Source organism: Jaculus jaculus, chromosome 5 (genome assembly GCF_020740685.1).
Source record: "Jaculus jaculus isolate mJacJac1 chromosome 5, mJacJac1.mat.Y.cur, whole genome shotgun sequence".
Classification (NCBI taxonomy): domain Eukaryota; kingdom Metazoa; phylum Chordata; class Mammalia; order Rodentia; family Dipodidae; genus Jaculus; species Jaculus jaculus.
Window position 1 is genome coordinate 90,014,971 of NC_059106.1, and position 18,802 is coordinate 90,033,772.

General features: G+C 36.3%; 1 protein-coding gene across 1 annotated transcript in view; it reads left to right on the forward strand.

The window, feature by feature from the left end:
* Syt10 (synaptotagmin 10) overlaps positions 1 to 18,802 on the forward strand; it is a 76,548-nt gene that overhangs the window by 18,695 nt on the left and 39,051 nt on the right. The window contains exon 3 of the mRNA XM_004663231.3: positions 6,463 to 7,030. Coding sequence (XP_004663288.1) covers positions 6,463 to 7,030 — 568 coding nt within the window. The remainder of the gene's footprint in view (positions 1 to 6,462; positions 7,031 to 18,802) is intronic.

The following is an 18,802-nucleotide window of genomic DNA, read 5'->3' on the forward strand; positions in this document are numbered from 1 at the left end:
TTTTATTAGATTTCTATTCAGCAAATACAGGCAGTTTGGTACCATTATTAGGCTCATCCATGACCTACCCCCTCCCCAATAGCCCCCCCTTGTTGATGTATATGGGTCATGCATTGTGGAGTTAGCCCACAGTTATTGGTACAATAAATGTCTCTGCATATCATGACCCAACATGTGGCTCTGACATACTTTCTGCCCCCTCTTCTGCAAAATTTCCTTGAGCTATATTGGGTTCATTTTTTGTCTGCTTCAGTGATGAGCTGTTGGGGACCTCTGAGGCTCTGGCTCTCTGATTTGGTAGGAGTTGATTTTTCTCTGTGTTGGTCTCCTTCCCCCTTGTGCTGGTATCTGGTTCATCAGGAAAACAGCACCTTTGCTTGTTTTGCCAATTTTCCTTAGTTTCAGCCTGGGCCTTTTTGAGGTATGATAGGGTGGCTCTCTCCTTAGGATCTGCATCTATCTGAAAAAGAGAAGCAGAATCTCCAACGGAGAGTAAGTTAGCAACAGGACAAATGAGATAACCCTTACTTTTTTAATAGAGAATTTAATAGGTGTAGGCCCTCTTGTAGCCCATGATTGATGGTAGCTTGATATTGGAGAGTGGGCTTATGTTTGGATATGGTTCTGACTTGTTTCCCAGCTCCAGCAATGGGTCCCACACCACTGACTGGATCCGTTAGCCAAATCAAGAGCAGTTGGTTCCCCACCATGGCTGTGTGCCACTATTGTACTTGTGTGGGCATCACAACAGGTTATTTGTTGCTAAGTAGGTTAGACCATGAGTTGCTTGGACAGATATTGGTCATTTCCCCCAGTCGCCCATGTAGCACCTTCTGGCGCTAGACACGCTGACTGTCTGGGGACTGACTCTCTCCTGGCCTCCAGCCATGCCATTCCATTTTACATGTCAGCTGCATATGGAGTCTTCAGAAATAGGGTCTTACCACTGATCTTTGGGGGTCATCAATTACTCTGACAGAAATCTGTCATTCTTTTAGGAAACCTTGTAGGTTTCTCTGATCAAAAGTTCATTGTGGATGATAGCCCCATGCTGGTACTGGGAGTTACAGGTCAGTGCCCACTAAGAAAATGAGGAAAAAGATAACTAATATACAAGAGTTAGGGAGGAGCGGGGGGAGAGGGAGGGAGGGAAGATGTAGAGGATTTAGGTTAGACTTGATCCTACCCTCTCCAGTGTCTTGTGGTTCAGGTGTTTCCTGTAAGGGCCTGGTGAAGGTTCAGCCATTTGGTCTGCCTTTTAGGAAGTAGCATTTTATGGTACCATTGCCATTTGGGTCTAGATTAGTGTTTCTCACCCCTTTGATGCCTTCCCCTCCCTCCCCCTCCATCCTAGTGTCTAGTCCATGAGGTGCTTGCTGGGTATGTAAGGTATCTTGGGTAGATTCAGGTTAGGTGCTGTAGATGAGTGAGACTATGTGGCAGTTTTTTTTTTTTTTTTTTTTTTTTTTTTTCTGTGATTGGGTAAGTTCACTGAGAATGATCTGTTCCAGGCTCTACCCTTTTTCAGCACTTTGTAGGTGCCTGGTAATTGTCAAGTGAAGGCTTTTCAATTGGTTGATTGTTTATGGTCCCACTTCATTTTGCTCTGTCAAACACATGAGGTGGTGAGGTGACACTGCTCATGGTGAAAGGAGATGAATTACGGTATTCTCACAAAATGAGAACCAATGTTCTGTGCATTCTCTAACGATGTAAAGTGGTAACATAATTTGTTGTGAACAAAGAATTATATAGGTTTGTCATGATCTGAGGATGCTTAACTTCTGCTGAAAATGATAAGCAAACATAATAGAAAAGCCACCTGAACATGAACAAAAGCAGGGAAATGTATTCAAGAAAGATTCTGACCATGTTCAGATGGATTTACAATTATCTCTGGTTGATTAGAATAGTCATTTTTGAAATGATCACACACAGTTCCAGAAATAATCCTCACTGTACCTTTTTATAAGGAAGATGAAGAATCATGTAACAATGTAAGCACAACTGCATAACTTTAATTACTGTAAGATTATTGTTTTCAAATTAAATTACTCTCAAATGATAGCAAAAATTGAAAATTTTCATTCCAGGCCACTGTGAGGAATAGAAAAAGATATTACCGTGAGGGGAGAATTTAATGTTGCTAGCTAGGATATGAAGAAACAGTGCTTGCCCAGAACAATGGAAGGAACAAGATCAGTGCCCTTGAAATATAAGTTCATGAAACATATTTTGGTCATGAAGAGGATAATAACCTCCTTTGAGGAAGAAGTGTCTTGTGTGTGCACATGTTTCTCTTCTCAAGTGGGATGGCTCTCTGGACCAAGACTTCACACAAAACCTTTCAAAACACACTCAAAAATGAAGTGTTTGTTTCCTGGCACCAAAAAATAGTATTCTTTCTAAATAAGCTCTAATTGTAAGTTGATTTGATGCTTCTTGATAGTGCCAGTCATTGCTGTGAAGTTTGATATTATCAGTCACAGATGTCAAGTAGACATTTCTTCCAGTACGTTTATAATGAAATGCATACAAAGATGAATACTACTTAGTTTCTGATGTTATAAAGACAACAATATAAGAAAGGGCTGAAGATTGGCAAACAGATACAAAGACAGGTAATTTCAAGAAGTCAGTTGTAGTCTCGGAGGACAAAGAAAAGTACAAAGAGGTGATAGAAGTAGTAAGTCAACTAGGCTGAAAGACAACCATTTTTGTCCAAACTTAGCTGAACTCACCAGGAGATGGGCTCATGATGGTCAGAAATATGTTCCAAAGTGATAGGAGGCCTAAAATGGCACACTGCATACAGGACTATAAAGCTAAAATATAAATATATGCAGAAGACTTCCTAAGGTTTAGTAATGCTATGAAATGGTTTTAATTTATCATTTTGAAAAGCACTATTGAGAATTTTTTTAATATTTAAACTTTCATTCCATATTTAAATCTTATATCAAATAGTATGCTTATAAGACTAATTTATAGATCAAAACAACAAGAAATATTTTCTAACCTGAGTATTTTATATGTATTAGGCCAGATTAAAAGCAGATGTTTATTATTCTTGTAATTATAATTTTACTTTTTTACATGTAGAGAGGCCAATGCAAGTATTTTTAAAATAAACAGACTTTTATTAGTTACTGTGAAGAATATAATGCTTATATATTTTTGTGGAGAATAAAGGTAAATTACTTAGGTAGATTTTCAACTATGGCATTATGAAATTGAGAAGAAAGTCAGTTGTTTCTCCAGTTTTTATTGGTAGTGGACTCTAATTTAGTCATATAGCTCAAACTTTCAAGGAAAATATTTAACCAATCAATGTATTCAATGATATTTATTGAGTACTTTTTATATTCCAGGACTTTTTCTTTATATCTGATGTGCATTAGGGATGAAAACTGTCAAAAATCTCTACTTACATTCTTTTAACTTGTATGACACCTTAAAAGGCAAGAGTAAATAGACTAGAAAGTTTGAATAGGGGACAATATTAGAACTTTGCACATGTTGTAGCAAATATATTGCTTAAGAACCAGCAGTTCTCTTTTCCAAAAGTGGGATACCTATATCCTTCACTCTTATTTGCAGTGTTTTTTTTTCTAAACACTATTACCATCTATTAAGTTCACTTTATATGTTCTGGAAAAAATTAGGGTGGAAGAGAAAAATTATCTTTAGCTTACTTATTTATTAGATATGTTTATCTCTACATATAGTCTGTACATCATAGCATACAGATATAAGTATCTATTATAATATAAGAAATGAATTAGAGTATCTTTTTAGGCCAGAGGTGTTCTAGGACATGCACATATGTACATACCATCTCTGCCTCCACAAATAGGACACATTTGAGCTTGTCAAACTACAGAGCTCATTATGACATTTACACTAGGGTCACTGAATCTTAACTCTAATAGTACTAATGAATGTAAATATAAAAACTGTCATTTAAAAGCCAACTATGTCATAATTTTCTTCACAGAAACTCAAAGTTCTGTCAATGAGGAAAATAAATCTTATACAAGTTAAGTGAATTGTGCAAAGTTACTGTCCTTGTGGAAGACAAGTGAGGCTAAATTGCAGTTCAATTCTAGTCTGGCACTTTCACCAGAGTGCTTGGATGGAGCCCTACTGGGTTTAAAGTGTAAGAGTGTGATTAGGTTGCGGTGAAATGGTTTGTGCTTTGATTGGCCAGACACTTGTTAGCCAGTAATCATTGTCATTCTAAGAGACAGAGTAAAAGGAAGAGATCTGTGTTGTCATGGAAATAGTTCAACATTGTAATAATTAAAGCGTTTCTTAACTGACTAGCTAAACTGTGACTTAGAATATGCACTATTTACCCTATAATTAGGACACTGGCTACAAAAAAAAATGTCACTCCATTTTTAAAATTCCTGTTTGAAGAGGTTTTATAGCTTTGATTCATATCAGCATATGCTTTATAGCTATGCAAATAACATTCAGAAGCACAGAGAAGAATTTTATGAATTTTGAGGGAAGGATAAAAGAAATTTTTTTTATTTGAAGGCATGCTCTTCGAAAATAGAGAACGGAGTGCTAAACACATCATCAGGTTGCATGAGGGGCAAACAAAAATTTACACCTGTGCCCACCACATCATAAGTACTCATGATCTTAGTTTTTCTTAGAAAAATCCAACAAGAATGGGGTATTTTACTCTTTATCATGCAAATGTGAGCGGATATGTTTCCTTATTTTATTAGTATCTTGTCCCAAACCGTCATTGGCCTACTCACACCAGACCTCCTGTCTGCACCCGCACACTGCCCGTGCAGCAACCATTATTGCATATTATTTTAATTCTTATATTCTGTAGCCCAGTCTGATACTGGAATACTATTTTTTTCTGTAAATCATTTTTCCTCATCTATATGAGAGAAGGCACCACACAGACGGCAAGGTTTAGCAAAATAATGAAATAGAGATATTTGCAAAATGCTGCCCTGGGTTTTCACTTGTAGCACTATTTCCCTTTACTAGTTTCAATCTTTATTTCAAGCTACAGTTCATTTCCATTCCTTTTGTTCAGAGAAATTGGTGAGTAGGGGCTGGAGAGATGGCTTAGCGGTTAAGTGCTTGCCTGTGAAGCCTAAGGACCCCAGTTCGAGGCTCGGTTCCCCAGGTCCCACGTTAGCCAGATGCACAAGGGGGCGCACGCTTCTGGAGTTCGTTTGCAGAGGCTGGAAGCCCTGGCGCGCCCATTCTCTCTCCCTCCCTCTATCTGTCTTTCTCTCTGTGTCTGTCGCTCTCAAATAAATAAATAAATAAATAATTTAAAAAAATTGGTGAGTAGTACTGTACCAACTAATTTTGGTTTACCTTCCTCATTTGTGCCAAGGGGAGCTGTACACAGAGTATAAAAATGCTCTGTGCATTTAACTGTTGTTAAAGACTGTAGGAGAGAAACCTGATTTGAGAACAAAAGGGAGAAAGTGATGCTTTTGCTTCAGTTTGGGATGGAATTAGGATATCTGTTTAGAAATCTTGGAGACTTAATAGACATGAGATTAGAACTTTATTTATCTGGGATATAACTGAGAATAACCAGACTCACCCAAGAATAATATTCACGACAGATTTGTCTGATGGGCAGTTTCAGGAGAGATCAGAACATAGGGCATGAAATGAAGCCTACAGGAGACACATAGACTGGAGTAGATTCCACTTGAAATCAATCACACTTCACTAGCATTAGTAAGATTATATATTTAATATTCTTGAAATATTATCTAGATGAATAATAATAGTATAAGACCTTCAGTTTGGTCCATGGATTAAAACTATACATTGTGTTTTTCCTCAGAGCTTCTAAAGCCTACTGAATTTAAGGGAAATACATTCATTTAGATTGTCACAACTACATATTCTTTTTTGAAGTAAATATTCCTTTAGTAATCTTAAGATATGAAGAATAAAGGCACATAAGAATATTGTACTTGCATTTTTAGTACTGGAACCACCAAAACATAAACTTTAAATATCCAGATGAAAAGAAACAGACTATCTTAATTACTTTCTCCAACAATTTTACCTAGATGGCTGATAACATGCATAATTGTTTATGGAATATTGAATTTCTTTAGTAACCATGTTTCTTAATAATGGTATTTAATTATTTACTTCTGATTGAGAAAAGCAAAATCTCTTAACAACTGTGTATTTCAGCTATTTCTAAAAGTTTAGACTTTGTTTCTTTTGAATATTGTTTTTCTGGTGTTCCCAAAGTATCTGTTTCATTGCGTGTGGAGGGGTGGGTCTATACAGCTATAGAGGTAGACATAATCACAGACATGAACTGATATCTTTTCATTATCCTTGAAGACAGGAAGAGTTTATACTAACACCATCAGAAATGATTGACCTATATGATTTTGTGTATATGTGTATGTGTGTGCATGTGTGTGTGTGTATGTGTACATACAGCCACAATTCCTTCAGGAGACACCTGCCAAGGCAAATGCAGGTCTCCAGTGTCGACTTTAGCATGGGCTCTGAGCCTGCTTTTCAAAGAGGAGAAACAACAACCAGCATTGGAAGGATAAAGCCAGAGCTCTACAAGCAGAAGTCAGTTGACTCTGAGGGCAACAGAAAAGAAGATGTGAAGACCTGTGGGAAACTGAACTTTACCCTCCAGTATGATTATGAAAATGAGCTTCTAGTTGTGAAAATAATCAAAGCCTTAGATCTACCTGCTAAAGACTTCACAGGAACTTCTGATCCTTATGTGAAGATATATCTTCTTCCAGACAGGAAAATGAAATTTCAGACCCGTGTGCACAGAAAGACTCTAAATCCTCTATTTGATGAAACTTTTCAGTTTCCTGTAGCATATGATCAACTAAGCAACCGAAAACTGCATTTCAGTGTATATGATTTTGACAGATTTTCTAGACATGACATGATTGGAGAAGTGATTCTTGATAATTTGTTTGAAGTCTCTGATCTCTCCAGGGAAGCCACAGTGTGGAAAGATATTCATTGTGCTACCACAGTAAGTAATATTTCCACTAATATATATACTTTTAATTTGACCTATGGTGATAGTTAAAATAAACTATCCACCAACTTTAGAGAAAATTCTATAGTTATAGAACTTAAATTCCTAAGAATATATAAAGGTGAGATTTGATTATATAGGATTATCATGTGGGCACCTAATACAATATAGCTAACATTAATGATTGTGTAACAAAACAGCTTTTATAAGTTAAATAATAGGCATTTTTCATATAAAATATTTTGTGTAATGTATTCTCAGCACCAGTTTATTCATAGTTAATGTTGACTTTCATTATTTAAAGTGTTTTGTTTGACAGTTCTAACTGTAAATATACTTTGGTACAGTTTAGTGTGATCTACAGTAGCTCATTACTTCAGAAGTTTTCATGGAATATACATGATTACAGTATATGGAATGTTGAAGGAGCAAGAAACAGCTTTTCAAATGCCAGGTGGGAGGGTATAAATAGAGTAGAGAGAGAGGGGGCAAAGGAGGGGGAGGGGAAGGGTTAACTAAAACTAAGTATGTGTTTTGATAAAGAATTAAGACAAGGCTGAGAGATGGCTCCGTGGATAGATGTACTTTTCACATCTAAGGGCCTGAGAGGGACTTAGATGGCCTGAATCTCCAGTGTGTATGTAAAATGCTTGGCATAGCCATGAAGCTAGTCTTCTGAAGAACAGAGATCAGAAGATCACTGGGGCTTGGTAGTCAGACAGTCTGACAAAACAAACAAACAAATAACAACAACAAAAAATGGCAGCTCCAGGTTCAGTGAACAACTGACTCCTTCCCAAGGAAACAACAGATCAAAGTGATTAAAGAGAACATCCAACATTATCGTCTGGTTTTCACATGTGTGTGCTGGGGGACATGCATCTGTACGTACATATACACACATTATACGTATACATACCACAACACATTACACACACTGAAACATATAACTGTTCACATAAGAATTCTTTTTCATTACAAAATGTGTCTTTAATTATAAAATATCAATTATAGTATTGAAAATTTGGAAAACAGTAAATAAAATAGTAAACATTACTAACCATTATATAAATATTTTGGGATATTATTGCCTAATTTTTTGCTATGAATACACTATAATAATTAAGATCACTTCTAATTCAAATTTATTCACATTAGCTGTCTTTTAAATGTTTCTAATAACATATGTTCAATATACATAAAATGAGTTCCATTATAACATTTTCATATACATGAACAATGCATTTTGATCCTATTTACTGTGGTGGTTTACATCAGATGTCTCCCATAAACTCATGTGTTCTGAATGCTTAGTCCTCAACTGATAGCAATTTGGGAGGTGGAGCTTTGCTGGAGAAGGTGCGTTTTCAAGGGCAGACTTAGGGTTGTTACAGCCAGCTTACTGTTGCTAGTTTGACTCAATGTCTTGCTACTATTTTCTACCTGCTGTGGCCAGGAGGTGATTCCAGCCTGCACTTATGCCATGCATTCCCTGCCATCCTGAAGCTCCCTCCCAGACCTTAAACCCAAAATAAAAACCCACCCCCTGGGGCTAGAGAGATGGCTTAGCAGTTAAGGTGTTTGTAAATCCAAAAGACCCAGGTTCAATTCCCCAGGACCCACATAAGCCAGATGTACAAGGTGGCTCATGTGTCTGGAGTTTTTTTGCAGTGGCTAGAGGCGCTGGCATGCCCATTCAGTCTGTCTGTCTGTCTCTCTCTCAAATAAATAAAAATATTTTTTAAATATGTTTAAAAAAAAACTTTCCTCCCATCAGTGCTTTTGGTTGGGTGCTTATCCCAGCAATTAGAAATAACTACAACTTTATCTCTCCTTCCTATCCTCTCTGTACCCATCCCAATTCCACATATTCTCTTCTTCTTCCAAACCCTTCTAACTTTGTATCTTTCTTTTTTGATAATTCAATCAGTTTCATGAGGGCTGCTTATGTAGGCATCACCAAGGGCTTATTTACAAGAGCATGGACACCTTACCTTTCACCACTGAAGAAAATATATCTCTCTTCCCCATTGACCATTAACTACATATAACTCCTTAGGGAGCACTGGGAAAGTATGAGCTATGCTACCTTTTATGTCAAGATGTTGATAAGAATTATAGAAGCTAAATTAGAGAACTGGTCTCAGGTCAAATTGCTAACTTTTCTGATTTATTAGTTTTACAATGGGACCACTTCACTTTTCATCATCAGGTTTTCTATATATATTTATTATCTATAGTCAAAGTTTTACTAAATTTGAGGAGCCTAAAATGATGACTAGAGACAACTGATTATGAACATATTAAAAAACAGTTATTTGTATTAAAAATAGCTCATTTTGTGTTGTTTTCCCTTTATCAATATTTTATGAAGTATAGTCAGTATCTGGAATGATTCTTCTATTAGTATAAATTATGTATATAATAACAGATTTATACTGACAATCTGATACTGTATTACATCATCACATTTCCAATTACTGGGTTGTTGTTTACAGCTGATGGCCTATCCCTTGTTATTAGGAAATAAAAAGAAAATTGTGAAGCTGGATCCTGCTTCACAGGCACAAATTAGGGTCCTTAGATATAGCATTGACTTTTCATCTTATTGCTGATTGCCTATAGGAAAAATGTGGTGAACAATGATTTGATGCTTTCAAAACTGTAGCACCATCTAGAAGTCTGCAATGTAGATTATAAGTGGCTGTTGGGTATTTTCCTTGGACTTTTAAGTCTTCTATTAATTGCTTCTTTATTTGTTCAACAAATACTTACTAAATGCCTACTGTATTTTTATATGCATGTTTTAAGTATTAGAGCTGCAATAATATCTATAGCAAAAAAAAATATTGCTAGGCTAGAGAGATGGCTTAGCAGTTAAGGTGCTTGCCTATGAAACCTAAGAACACAGGTTCAATTCCTCAGTACCCACATAAGCTAGATTAACATGGAGGCATTGTTGGAGTTTGTTTACAGTAGCTGGAGGCCCTGGCTTGCCTATTCATTCTCTCTCTTTCTCTTTGTCTGTCTGTCTCATTCTATTAAATAAATAAATATAAAAATATCTTGAAAATACTGCTATATAACATGTTTTGTTTTTATGTTCAGGTTCAAGGTAAGTAATCCATAAATGAAATTTAAAGGTTAGTAGAAAAAAGAGATTGGTAGTGTTTTTGTTTGGTTTAGTTTGCTCAGTTTTGTTATAATCATATTTTGTATCTGAACTGGTCCTCAGAAAAAGTTGGCATTACTTGTCAAAATGTCAGTTTTAACTGCTAACATATTATTTTTGGTAAATATTAATACATTATTTGTTTTATATCAACTATTTCATATTAGTGGGATAATAACGTCCCTTGCTTATCATAAAAATTCCCAGCCGGGTGTGATAGTGCACACCTTTAATCCCAGCACTTGGAAGGCAGAGGTAGGAGGATCACTGTGAGTTCGAGGCCACCCTGAGACTACATAGTGAATTTCAGGAGAGCCTGAGCTGGAGTGAAACCCTACCTCGAAAAACCAAAAAAAAAAAAAAAAAAAGATCCCAAACATTATAATTTGGTGTGTGTGACAGTCCTTTCCAGCAACCATTGCAAAGATCAACCCCCTTTACTTTCCAGTTTCTAGAGACCACAGACATTCCTGTCTCCAGTTCTCCAATCATAACTACTTTTGCAAAGCCCTGTGAGTGACAGAATTGCAGAATCAGAGATTAAGGCATGGCCATCCTAGGAGTGCCTTTACTCTACTTACCACAATTACAGTTCCATTTCTGAATATCAAAACAAGTAGGCAGAAAATAAAATTTATTATTAAATTACTCCTGTAAAAGGACATTTTCCTTTAACTGGAACATTAAGCCATATATTGTTCAAGATGATGCTTAGGCTTCTGAGGTGGGAACAGAGTACTGAAAGCTAAATTTCTAGACTATTTAATCATTTTATTGCTCATTGTATGAACAAATGTACTTAGTTAAAACTTCTGTTCAACTTTTGAAATATCATCACCCAGTTTTACATGGTTTTTTTCTGTTTTCTTTTTCAGTATTTTGAAACAGAATCTCATTACATATTTTGAGATTAGCCTAAAACTCACTATACAGCCCAGGCTGGAACTCAAACTCTCAATATTCTTGCCACTGCTTTCCAACTGTTGAGACTACACTTGTGTGACACCATGCCTCTTTATTAAGCATTTTTATATTTTGTGCTTCATATATAAACATATATTCATATGTAAAAGAAACCCAACATATTTGAAATTTGAATGTTTCATACTTACTACTTTATTAGTAATGCATCATTTATTTAAAAAATGATTAATATTTTATCAGGAATTAGTTCATTTTCTTTTAAAATTTAACACTGATTGGCTAAGGAAAAAATAAAAATATGTGTTTGTTATGAATAAAATATTAGTTTCCTCCTGTGGGTCAACCTACTGCAAAGCACAAATGTGGGAAGTCAGCCACCTCTCCTATTAACACAGAAAAATTGCCTACAGAAGGGAAGAATCACACTGAAGAGTAATGTATGCCCTACACCACTATTTCTGTGATAGCAGAGCCACCCACACATTCATATCAAGTTATACATACAAAGAAATCCACCCAGCGATGCACACGAATTTAATAATAGTTGTGATAGTAGAAACAATAGAAATGATCTACAAAAATAGTGACTTGCAGTGTGTTGCTTTATGTATTTTAATTTTTCAACCATGAGTATTATATTACTTAGATGTCTAATTAGCTCTTGAAAATTTAGTTATCAGGAAGACTAACATATATTGAATATTTAAATGTTTTTTCATTCTTATGTAAAAAGCCACTGGAAATGAAAGTGAAGAAAACAATTCCATTTTTTATCAAAACTTCATTTTAAATATTACTTGATTAATAATTTAATAAACTTTTTAAACCAACTATGGCTATAGACCATGAAATTCTCATAGGAGAAGTTCGTGAGCATATCACATTGTTTGTGGGTATAAATATATGAATCTGGTTTTTTAATCTGTCAAGCACTGCTTGAAAAAGGAGACCTTACCATGACAAATGCCAAGGAGTGTCCTGTTCATGGTACCCAATACTCATAATGCTAAATGTTTTGCTGATCCTTGATTTAAAGAAATGAATCTTTCTTCTTATTAAAGGTTATAGTGACTGAAATTAGATCACTTAAACTTAAGTGATTAAACCTAGTGATTCTTATTGGGGAAAATTAGCATAAATAAAACAGAAGCTATAGTTAAAGTCACAATGTCTTTAGGTATGAGCATCTCATCTTTGGAAATTAAACATTTATATGTGAACCATTATCTTAAGACTTAGTTTTTCAGATACTTAAAACCTTGACAAAGGAAACTAATTTGTTTTATAGAGAGTTTATTTTTATTCATTTATTTATTTATTTATTTGAGAGAGTGAAAGAGGCAGAGAGAGAGAGAGAGAGAGAGAGAATGGGTACACCAGGGCTTTCAGCAACTGCAAATGAACTCCAGATGACTGTGTCAACTTGTGCACCTGGCTTATGTGGGTACTAGATAATCGAATAGAGGTTCTTTGGCTTTGCAGGCAAGTAAGTGCCTTAACCGCTAACCCATCTCTCCAGCCCTTATAGAGAGTTTTAAAGCCACTTTTAATAACCTTTAAAACATAACAAATTAGCACTAGTGAGCTATTAATGAGTGAAGCCTTCATCATAACACTTAATTCTTTATTGGTTAAAACCTTGGCATTAAATAAAATTTTTTTAGATTTGACTTAATTGTTTTAGTGAAGGGGCTCTTTCTTGAGCAATGTTTGTTATCATTATGACATTTTGGTGACATTCTTTTGTCTTTTTGGGGGGGGGTTATGTGTGTGTGTGTGTGTGTGTGTGTGTGTGTGTGTGTGTGTGTATATATATATATATTTTTTTTTTGGTTTTTTGAGGTAGAGTCTCACTCTAGTCCAAGCTGATCTGGAATTAACTATGCTGTCTCAGGGTGGACTTGAACTCATGATGATCCTCCTACCTCTGCCTCCCAAGGGCTGAAATTAAAAGCATGCACCACCACACCTGGCTTTTTTATGGACAACTTCTATACTTATAGACAACAAACCATGATAATTCCCCCGTCCCCCATTTTCCCCGTTCACAACTCCACTCTCCATCATATCCTCTCCCTCTCTCCATTAGTCTTTCTTTTATTTTAGTGTCATTATCTTTTCCTCCTATTATGAGGATCTTGTGAAGGTAATGCTAGGCACTGTGAGGTTGTGGATATGTAGGCAAATTTCTGTCTAGACAGTTGCATTGTAAGGTGTGGTACCCTTACTTTAGCTCTTACATTCATTCAGCCACCTCTTCTTCAGTGGTCCCTGAACCTTGAAGGGTGTGATAGAGACGTTTGAGTGCTGGACACTCCTCTGTCACTTCTTCTCAGAACCATGTTGCCTTTTAGGTCATTCAACTGGTGACAGTGATGTGAAAACAGAAGCTTCTCTAACAAAAAGTGAGAGCATTAATTTATGAATATGAAAATTAAGTATAGGGCTTACAGGGAAGTTTGGTGAGCATAATATATGCATTTAGCCAGATAAGAGCAGGCTTTACACCCCTATGGCTTATGACCTCCCCTGCCATAGGCTTTTTATTAGGTTTTCAGTACCAAGCATGTATTCCCTCCCATAGAGTGGCCTCCAGTCCAATTAGAGAGCAGTTGAGTTTTCCCCAGGGAAGACATGTCACTATTGCACCCCTTCAGGCATTTGGCCTATTTGGCCAAACTTGAGGCTTCCAGTGTCCCCTGTTTTCACTGCTGATGACTTCTATCTCCCATAGGGCTACATGCAGTGCAGGTTTTTTTCCAGCTTTCAGTTGGATGGTCTACAGGGAGAAAGTTTTCAGCTCAGCCCCAGCTTGATTTCTCAGTGACCTTTCCACCCAAGCATGTGGCATCTTCAGCAGTAGGGTCTTACCATCTGTTTCTGGTGGAAAACAAAGAGCACTGGCCTGTAATGTTTTGGAGGCAACAGGGACCTACCTGGCCAACAGCTCACTGGAAGGTATCCCATTCCTGGCACTGAAATTTTTCTAGTAACACTCTATGGCTTCGGGATGTAGCATTATCCAAAAAAGTACGCTTTTATATGTCTCATTCAGAATATCTTGAATTTTGAATGATCCTCCCCCCCAACCCTTCTTTTAATCTCTTCCCCTGGCCTCAGACTATTCCACTCCCTGTAATCTGTTTTTCTACTTACTTATATCTAATACCATCCCCTTAAGTCCTTCCCTCTCCTCTCTCCCTTATAGCCTCTTTCTAGCTTACTGGCTCCTGTTACTGAGTTTTATTCAAACTCATATAGAAGTCTACTCATTTGTAGCTAGGATCCACATATGAGAAAGAACATGTGACATTTGGCTTTCTGGGCCAGGGTTACCTCACTTAGTATAATCCTCTCCAGATCCATCCATTTTCCTGCAAATTTCATAATTTCGTTTTTCTTTACCACTGAATAGAATTCCACTGTGTAAATGTACCACATCTTTATTATCTACTTACCTATTGAAGGGCATCTAGGCTGGTCCCATTTCTTAGCTATTGTGAATAAAGCAACAATAAATATGGCTGCACAAGTATCTCTAAGGTAGTGAAAAGATTTCTTAGGGTATATGCCTAGGAGTGCTGTAGCTGGGTCATATGGCAAATCTATTTTTAGCTCACTCAAGAACCTCCATACTGATTTCCACAATGGCTAAATGAGACTACATTCCCACCAACATTGTAGAAGGAGGGTTGTACCTTTTTTGCATCCTTGCCAGCTCATTGTCATTTGTTTTCTTGATGATAGCCATTCTGACAGGAGTGAAAAAAGTAGTTTTAATTTGCATTTCCCTGATGGCTAAGGGTATAGAACACTTTTTTAGATGTTTATATACCATCTGAATTTCTTCTTTCGAGAACTCTCTATTTAGTTCCATAGCCCATTTTTTAATTGGATTATTTTATTTCTTATTGTCTTGTTTTTTTGAGTTATTTGTATATTCTGGATATTAATCATCTGTCACATGTATAGCTGGCAAAGATTTTCTCCCATTCTGTACGTTGTCTCTTTGCTCTATTCACAGCATCCTTTGCTGTGCAAAAGCTTTGTAATTTCATGAGATCCCAGTAGTGACTTTATTTCCTGAGCAACTGGGGTTATAATCAGAAAGTCATTGCCTATGCAAGTATGTTGAAAGGTTTCCTCTACATTTTCCTCTAGCAGTTTCAGAGTTTCAGGTCTGATATTAATGTCCCTGATCCATTTGGACTTGATTCTTGTGCATGGAAATAGACAAGGATCTATTTTCATCCTTTAACATATAGATATACAGTTTTCCCAGCACCATTTGTTGAAGAGGTTATCTTTTCTCCAAGGATTTTTTGGAGGAATTTTTTAAATGATTTTTTCTTTATTTTTATTTATGTATTTGAGAGCGACAGAGAAAGAGGCAGAAAGAGAGAGAGAGAGAATGAGAATGGGCACATCAGGGCTTCCAGCCAGTGCAAACGAACTCCAGATGTGGGTGCCCCCTTGTGCATCTGGCTAACATGGATCCTGGGAGGGTTCATAGGCAAGTGCTTAACCACTGAGCCATCTCTCCAGCCCTTTTTAAGGAATTTTTGTCTAAAATCAGATGGCTATTGCTACGTGGGTTAAAATATGGGTCCTCTATTCTGTTCCATTGATCTATGTGTCCATCTTTGTACCAGTACCATGCTGTTTTTGTTACTGTAGTTTTTTTGTTTTTTTTTTTTAAGATAGCTTAAAATTGGCTAGGGTGATACCACATACTTATTTTTGTTTTTCAAAATTGTTTTGGCTATTTGAAGTGTTTTTTCTGTTTGCAAATGAATTTTAAGTTACTGTGGATTAGTAATATAGCTTAAAATTGGCCAGGGTGATACCACCAGCCTTATTTTTGTTGCTCAAAATTGTTTTTTCTAGTCAAGGGGATTTTTTGTGGTTGCAAATGAATTTTACGATTTTTTTTTCCATTTCCATGAAGAGCACCATTGGTATTTTAATGGGGAATGCATTAAATGTGTAGATTGCTTTGAGTAAGACTGACGTTTTCCCAATATTGATTCTCCCAATCCAAGAAGTTGGGATGTCCTTCTATTTCCCGTGTCTTCTGCAACTTCTCACTTGAGTGTGTTAAAGTTTTCATTGATTCTTCACTTCCTTAGTTAGATTTATCCCATAGCACTCTATTTTTTGAGGCAATTATGAATGGAAGTTATTCCCATATTTCATCCTCTCTACATGTTTGTTGTTAGTATATTGAAAAGCTACTGATTTCTGTGTGTTTATTTTGTATCCTGCTACATTGCTAAAATTGTTTATCAGCTCTAAGAGTTTGCTGGTAGAGTCTTTAGGGTCCTTTATGGATAGAATCATATCAACCACAAATAATTATAATTTGATCTCTTTCCAGTTTGAATCCTGTTATATGTGTCCCTTGTCTTATTGTGATAGCTAAGACTTCCAGTACTATATTAAGTAAAGTGGGGACCGTGGACACCCTTGTCTTCTTCCTGATTTTAGTGATAAAGCTTCAAGTTTTCCCCCATTTAGTATTATGTTGGTTGTAGGTTTGTCATATATAGCTTTTATTATGTTGAGTTATGTTCCCTCTAGTCCCAGTTTCTGTAGGACTTTTACTGTGAAGGGATGTTGGATTTTGTAAAATGCCTTTGCTGCATCTATTGAGATGATCATGTGATTTTTGTCTTTCATCCCATTTATTTTATGTATTACATTTATTGAGTTGCATATGTTGCACTATCCCTGCATCTCTGGAATGATTCCTACTTGGTCAGGGTGAATGATCTTCTTGATATATTCTTGTATTCTGCTTGCCAATATTTTGTTGAGAACTTTTGCATATATCTTCATGAGAGAGATTGGTCTGTAATTAGCATTTTTTGTTCTGTCTTTGTCTGGTTTTGAAATCAGGGTGATCCTGACTTCATAGAAGGAGTTTGGTAGAATTCCTTCCTTTTCTGTTTTATGGAGAAGGGTGAGAAGCAGTGGTATTAGTTCTTCCATGAAGGACTGGTAAGATTCACCAGTGAATCCATCTGGGGCTGTACATTTTTTTAGTTGGGAGACTTGTTATAAATGCTTGGATCTCCATACTTGTTATAAGTCTATTTAAATGGTTTGTGTCATATTAATTTAATTTTGGTAGGTCATATAAATCAAGGAAATAAGCCATTTCTTGCAGATTTTCAAACTTAGAGGTTCATATCTTCTTGAAGTAAGTCCTTATGATTTTCTGTATTTCTTCAGTATCTGTTGTAAGGGTCTTTTTCATTTCTAATTTTATTATTTTTTGTCTCTTCTCTTTTTCTTCTTATCAGATTTGCTAAGGGTTTATCAATCTTGTTTACCCTTTCAAAGAACCAACCCTTTATTTTATTGATTTTGTGGAATTTTTTTTGTTTCTATTTCATTAATTTCTGCCCTAATCTTTATTATTTCTTCCCATCTACTGATTTTTGGTTTGTGCTGTTCTTCTTTATCAAAAACCTTAAGGTGAAGCACTAAGTTGTTTACTTGCAACCTTTCTAACTTCTAATATAGGCATTTAAAGCTATATATTTCCCTCTTAGGACTATCTTCATTGTCTCACAAAGGTTTTGGTATGTTATATTCTCATCATCTTTGATTCTATGGATTTATTGATTTCTTTTTCATTTCTTCAATGACCCATTCATCATTCAATAGTGTAGTGTTTAGTCTCCCTGAATTTCTGTATGCTCTGTAGTTTTTCTGATTGCTGATTTGTAGTTTAATCCCATTGTGGTAAGAGTACAAGGGATTATTTCAATTTTCTTCAATTTGTTAAGATTTGCTTTGTGTCCTAATATATGGTGTATTTGGGAGAATGTCCATGTGCTACTGAGAAAAATGTATATTCTGTAGTATTTGGATGGAATGTTCTGTAGATATCTGTTAGGTCCATTTGTTCCATGACATCATGTGTTTGGTATTATCTGTGACCTGAAGTCTAATACTATTTGATGAAATTGCAATCCCCCATGTTAGATGCATATATGTTTAGGATTGTAATGTCCTCCTATTGAAGTGTTCCTTTAATCAGTATAAAATGACCTTCTTTATCTTTCCTCACTAATGCTGGTTTGAAGTCCATCCTGTCAGATATTAGAATAGCAACCCCTGTTTGTTTCCTAGGCCCATTTGCTAGTAATACAAGGAGCCTGGAGTGTACTGGAACTGCTCAGCTGGTCCCACCTGTATCCCCTTCCGTTGGTCTCTGCTATCTCCCCTTAAGGTTTCTTGACTTTTCAAGGAGGCTGATGAGGTTGGGAACCCCCTTGTTTGGTCTCTGCTCTTGTACCTGTGCACCAGGCTAGGTGAAAGTAGAGGTCTGCATAGATCAGGGCCCTAAGTACCTTGGCAGGATTCAGGATGGTTTCCTCCTATCTGGTAGATCTTGGTGTCTCCTGCTTCTGTGCTGTGGCTGATAAAAACCTATATACACACCTTCACTTTTTGGAAGAAGAGTGTATTTTGCTTAAATCACTCCCTAGGGTAGTTTGGCTTGGCTCCTTTGCTGCCATCTTACCTGGAAGCCCCCCCAACTTTTTGGGTTTTTTTTTTTTTTTTTGGCTTTTTGACTGTAATCACAGAAGTTGCCACCTGGAGCAACTGTTTTAAGCTCTTATCTGGATTGGCTACCAATTTTGTAAATTTTTATAAAT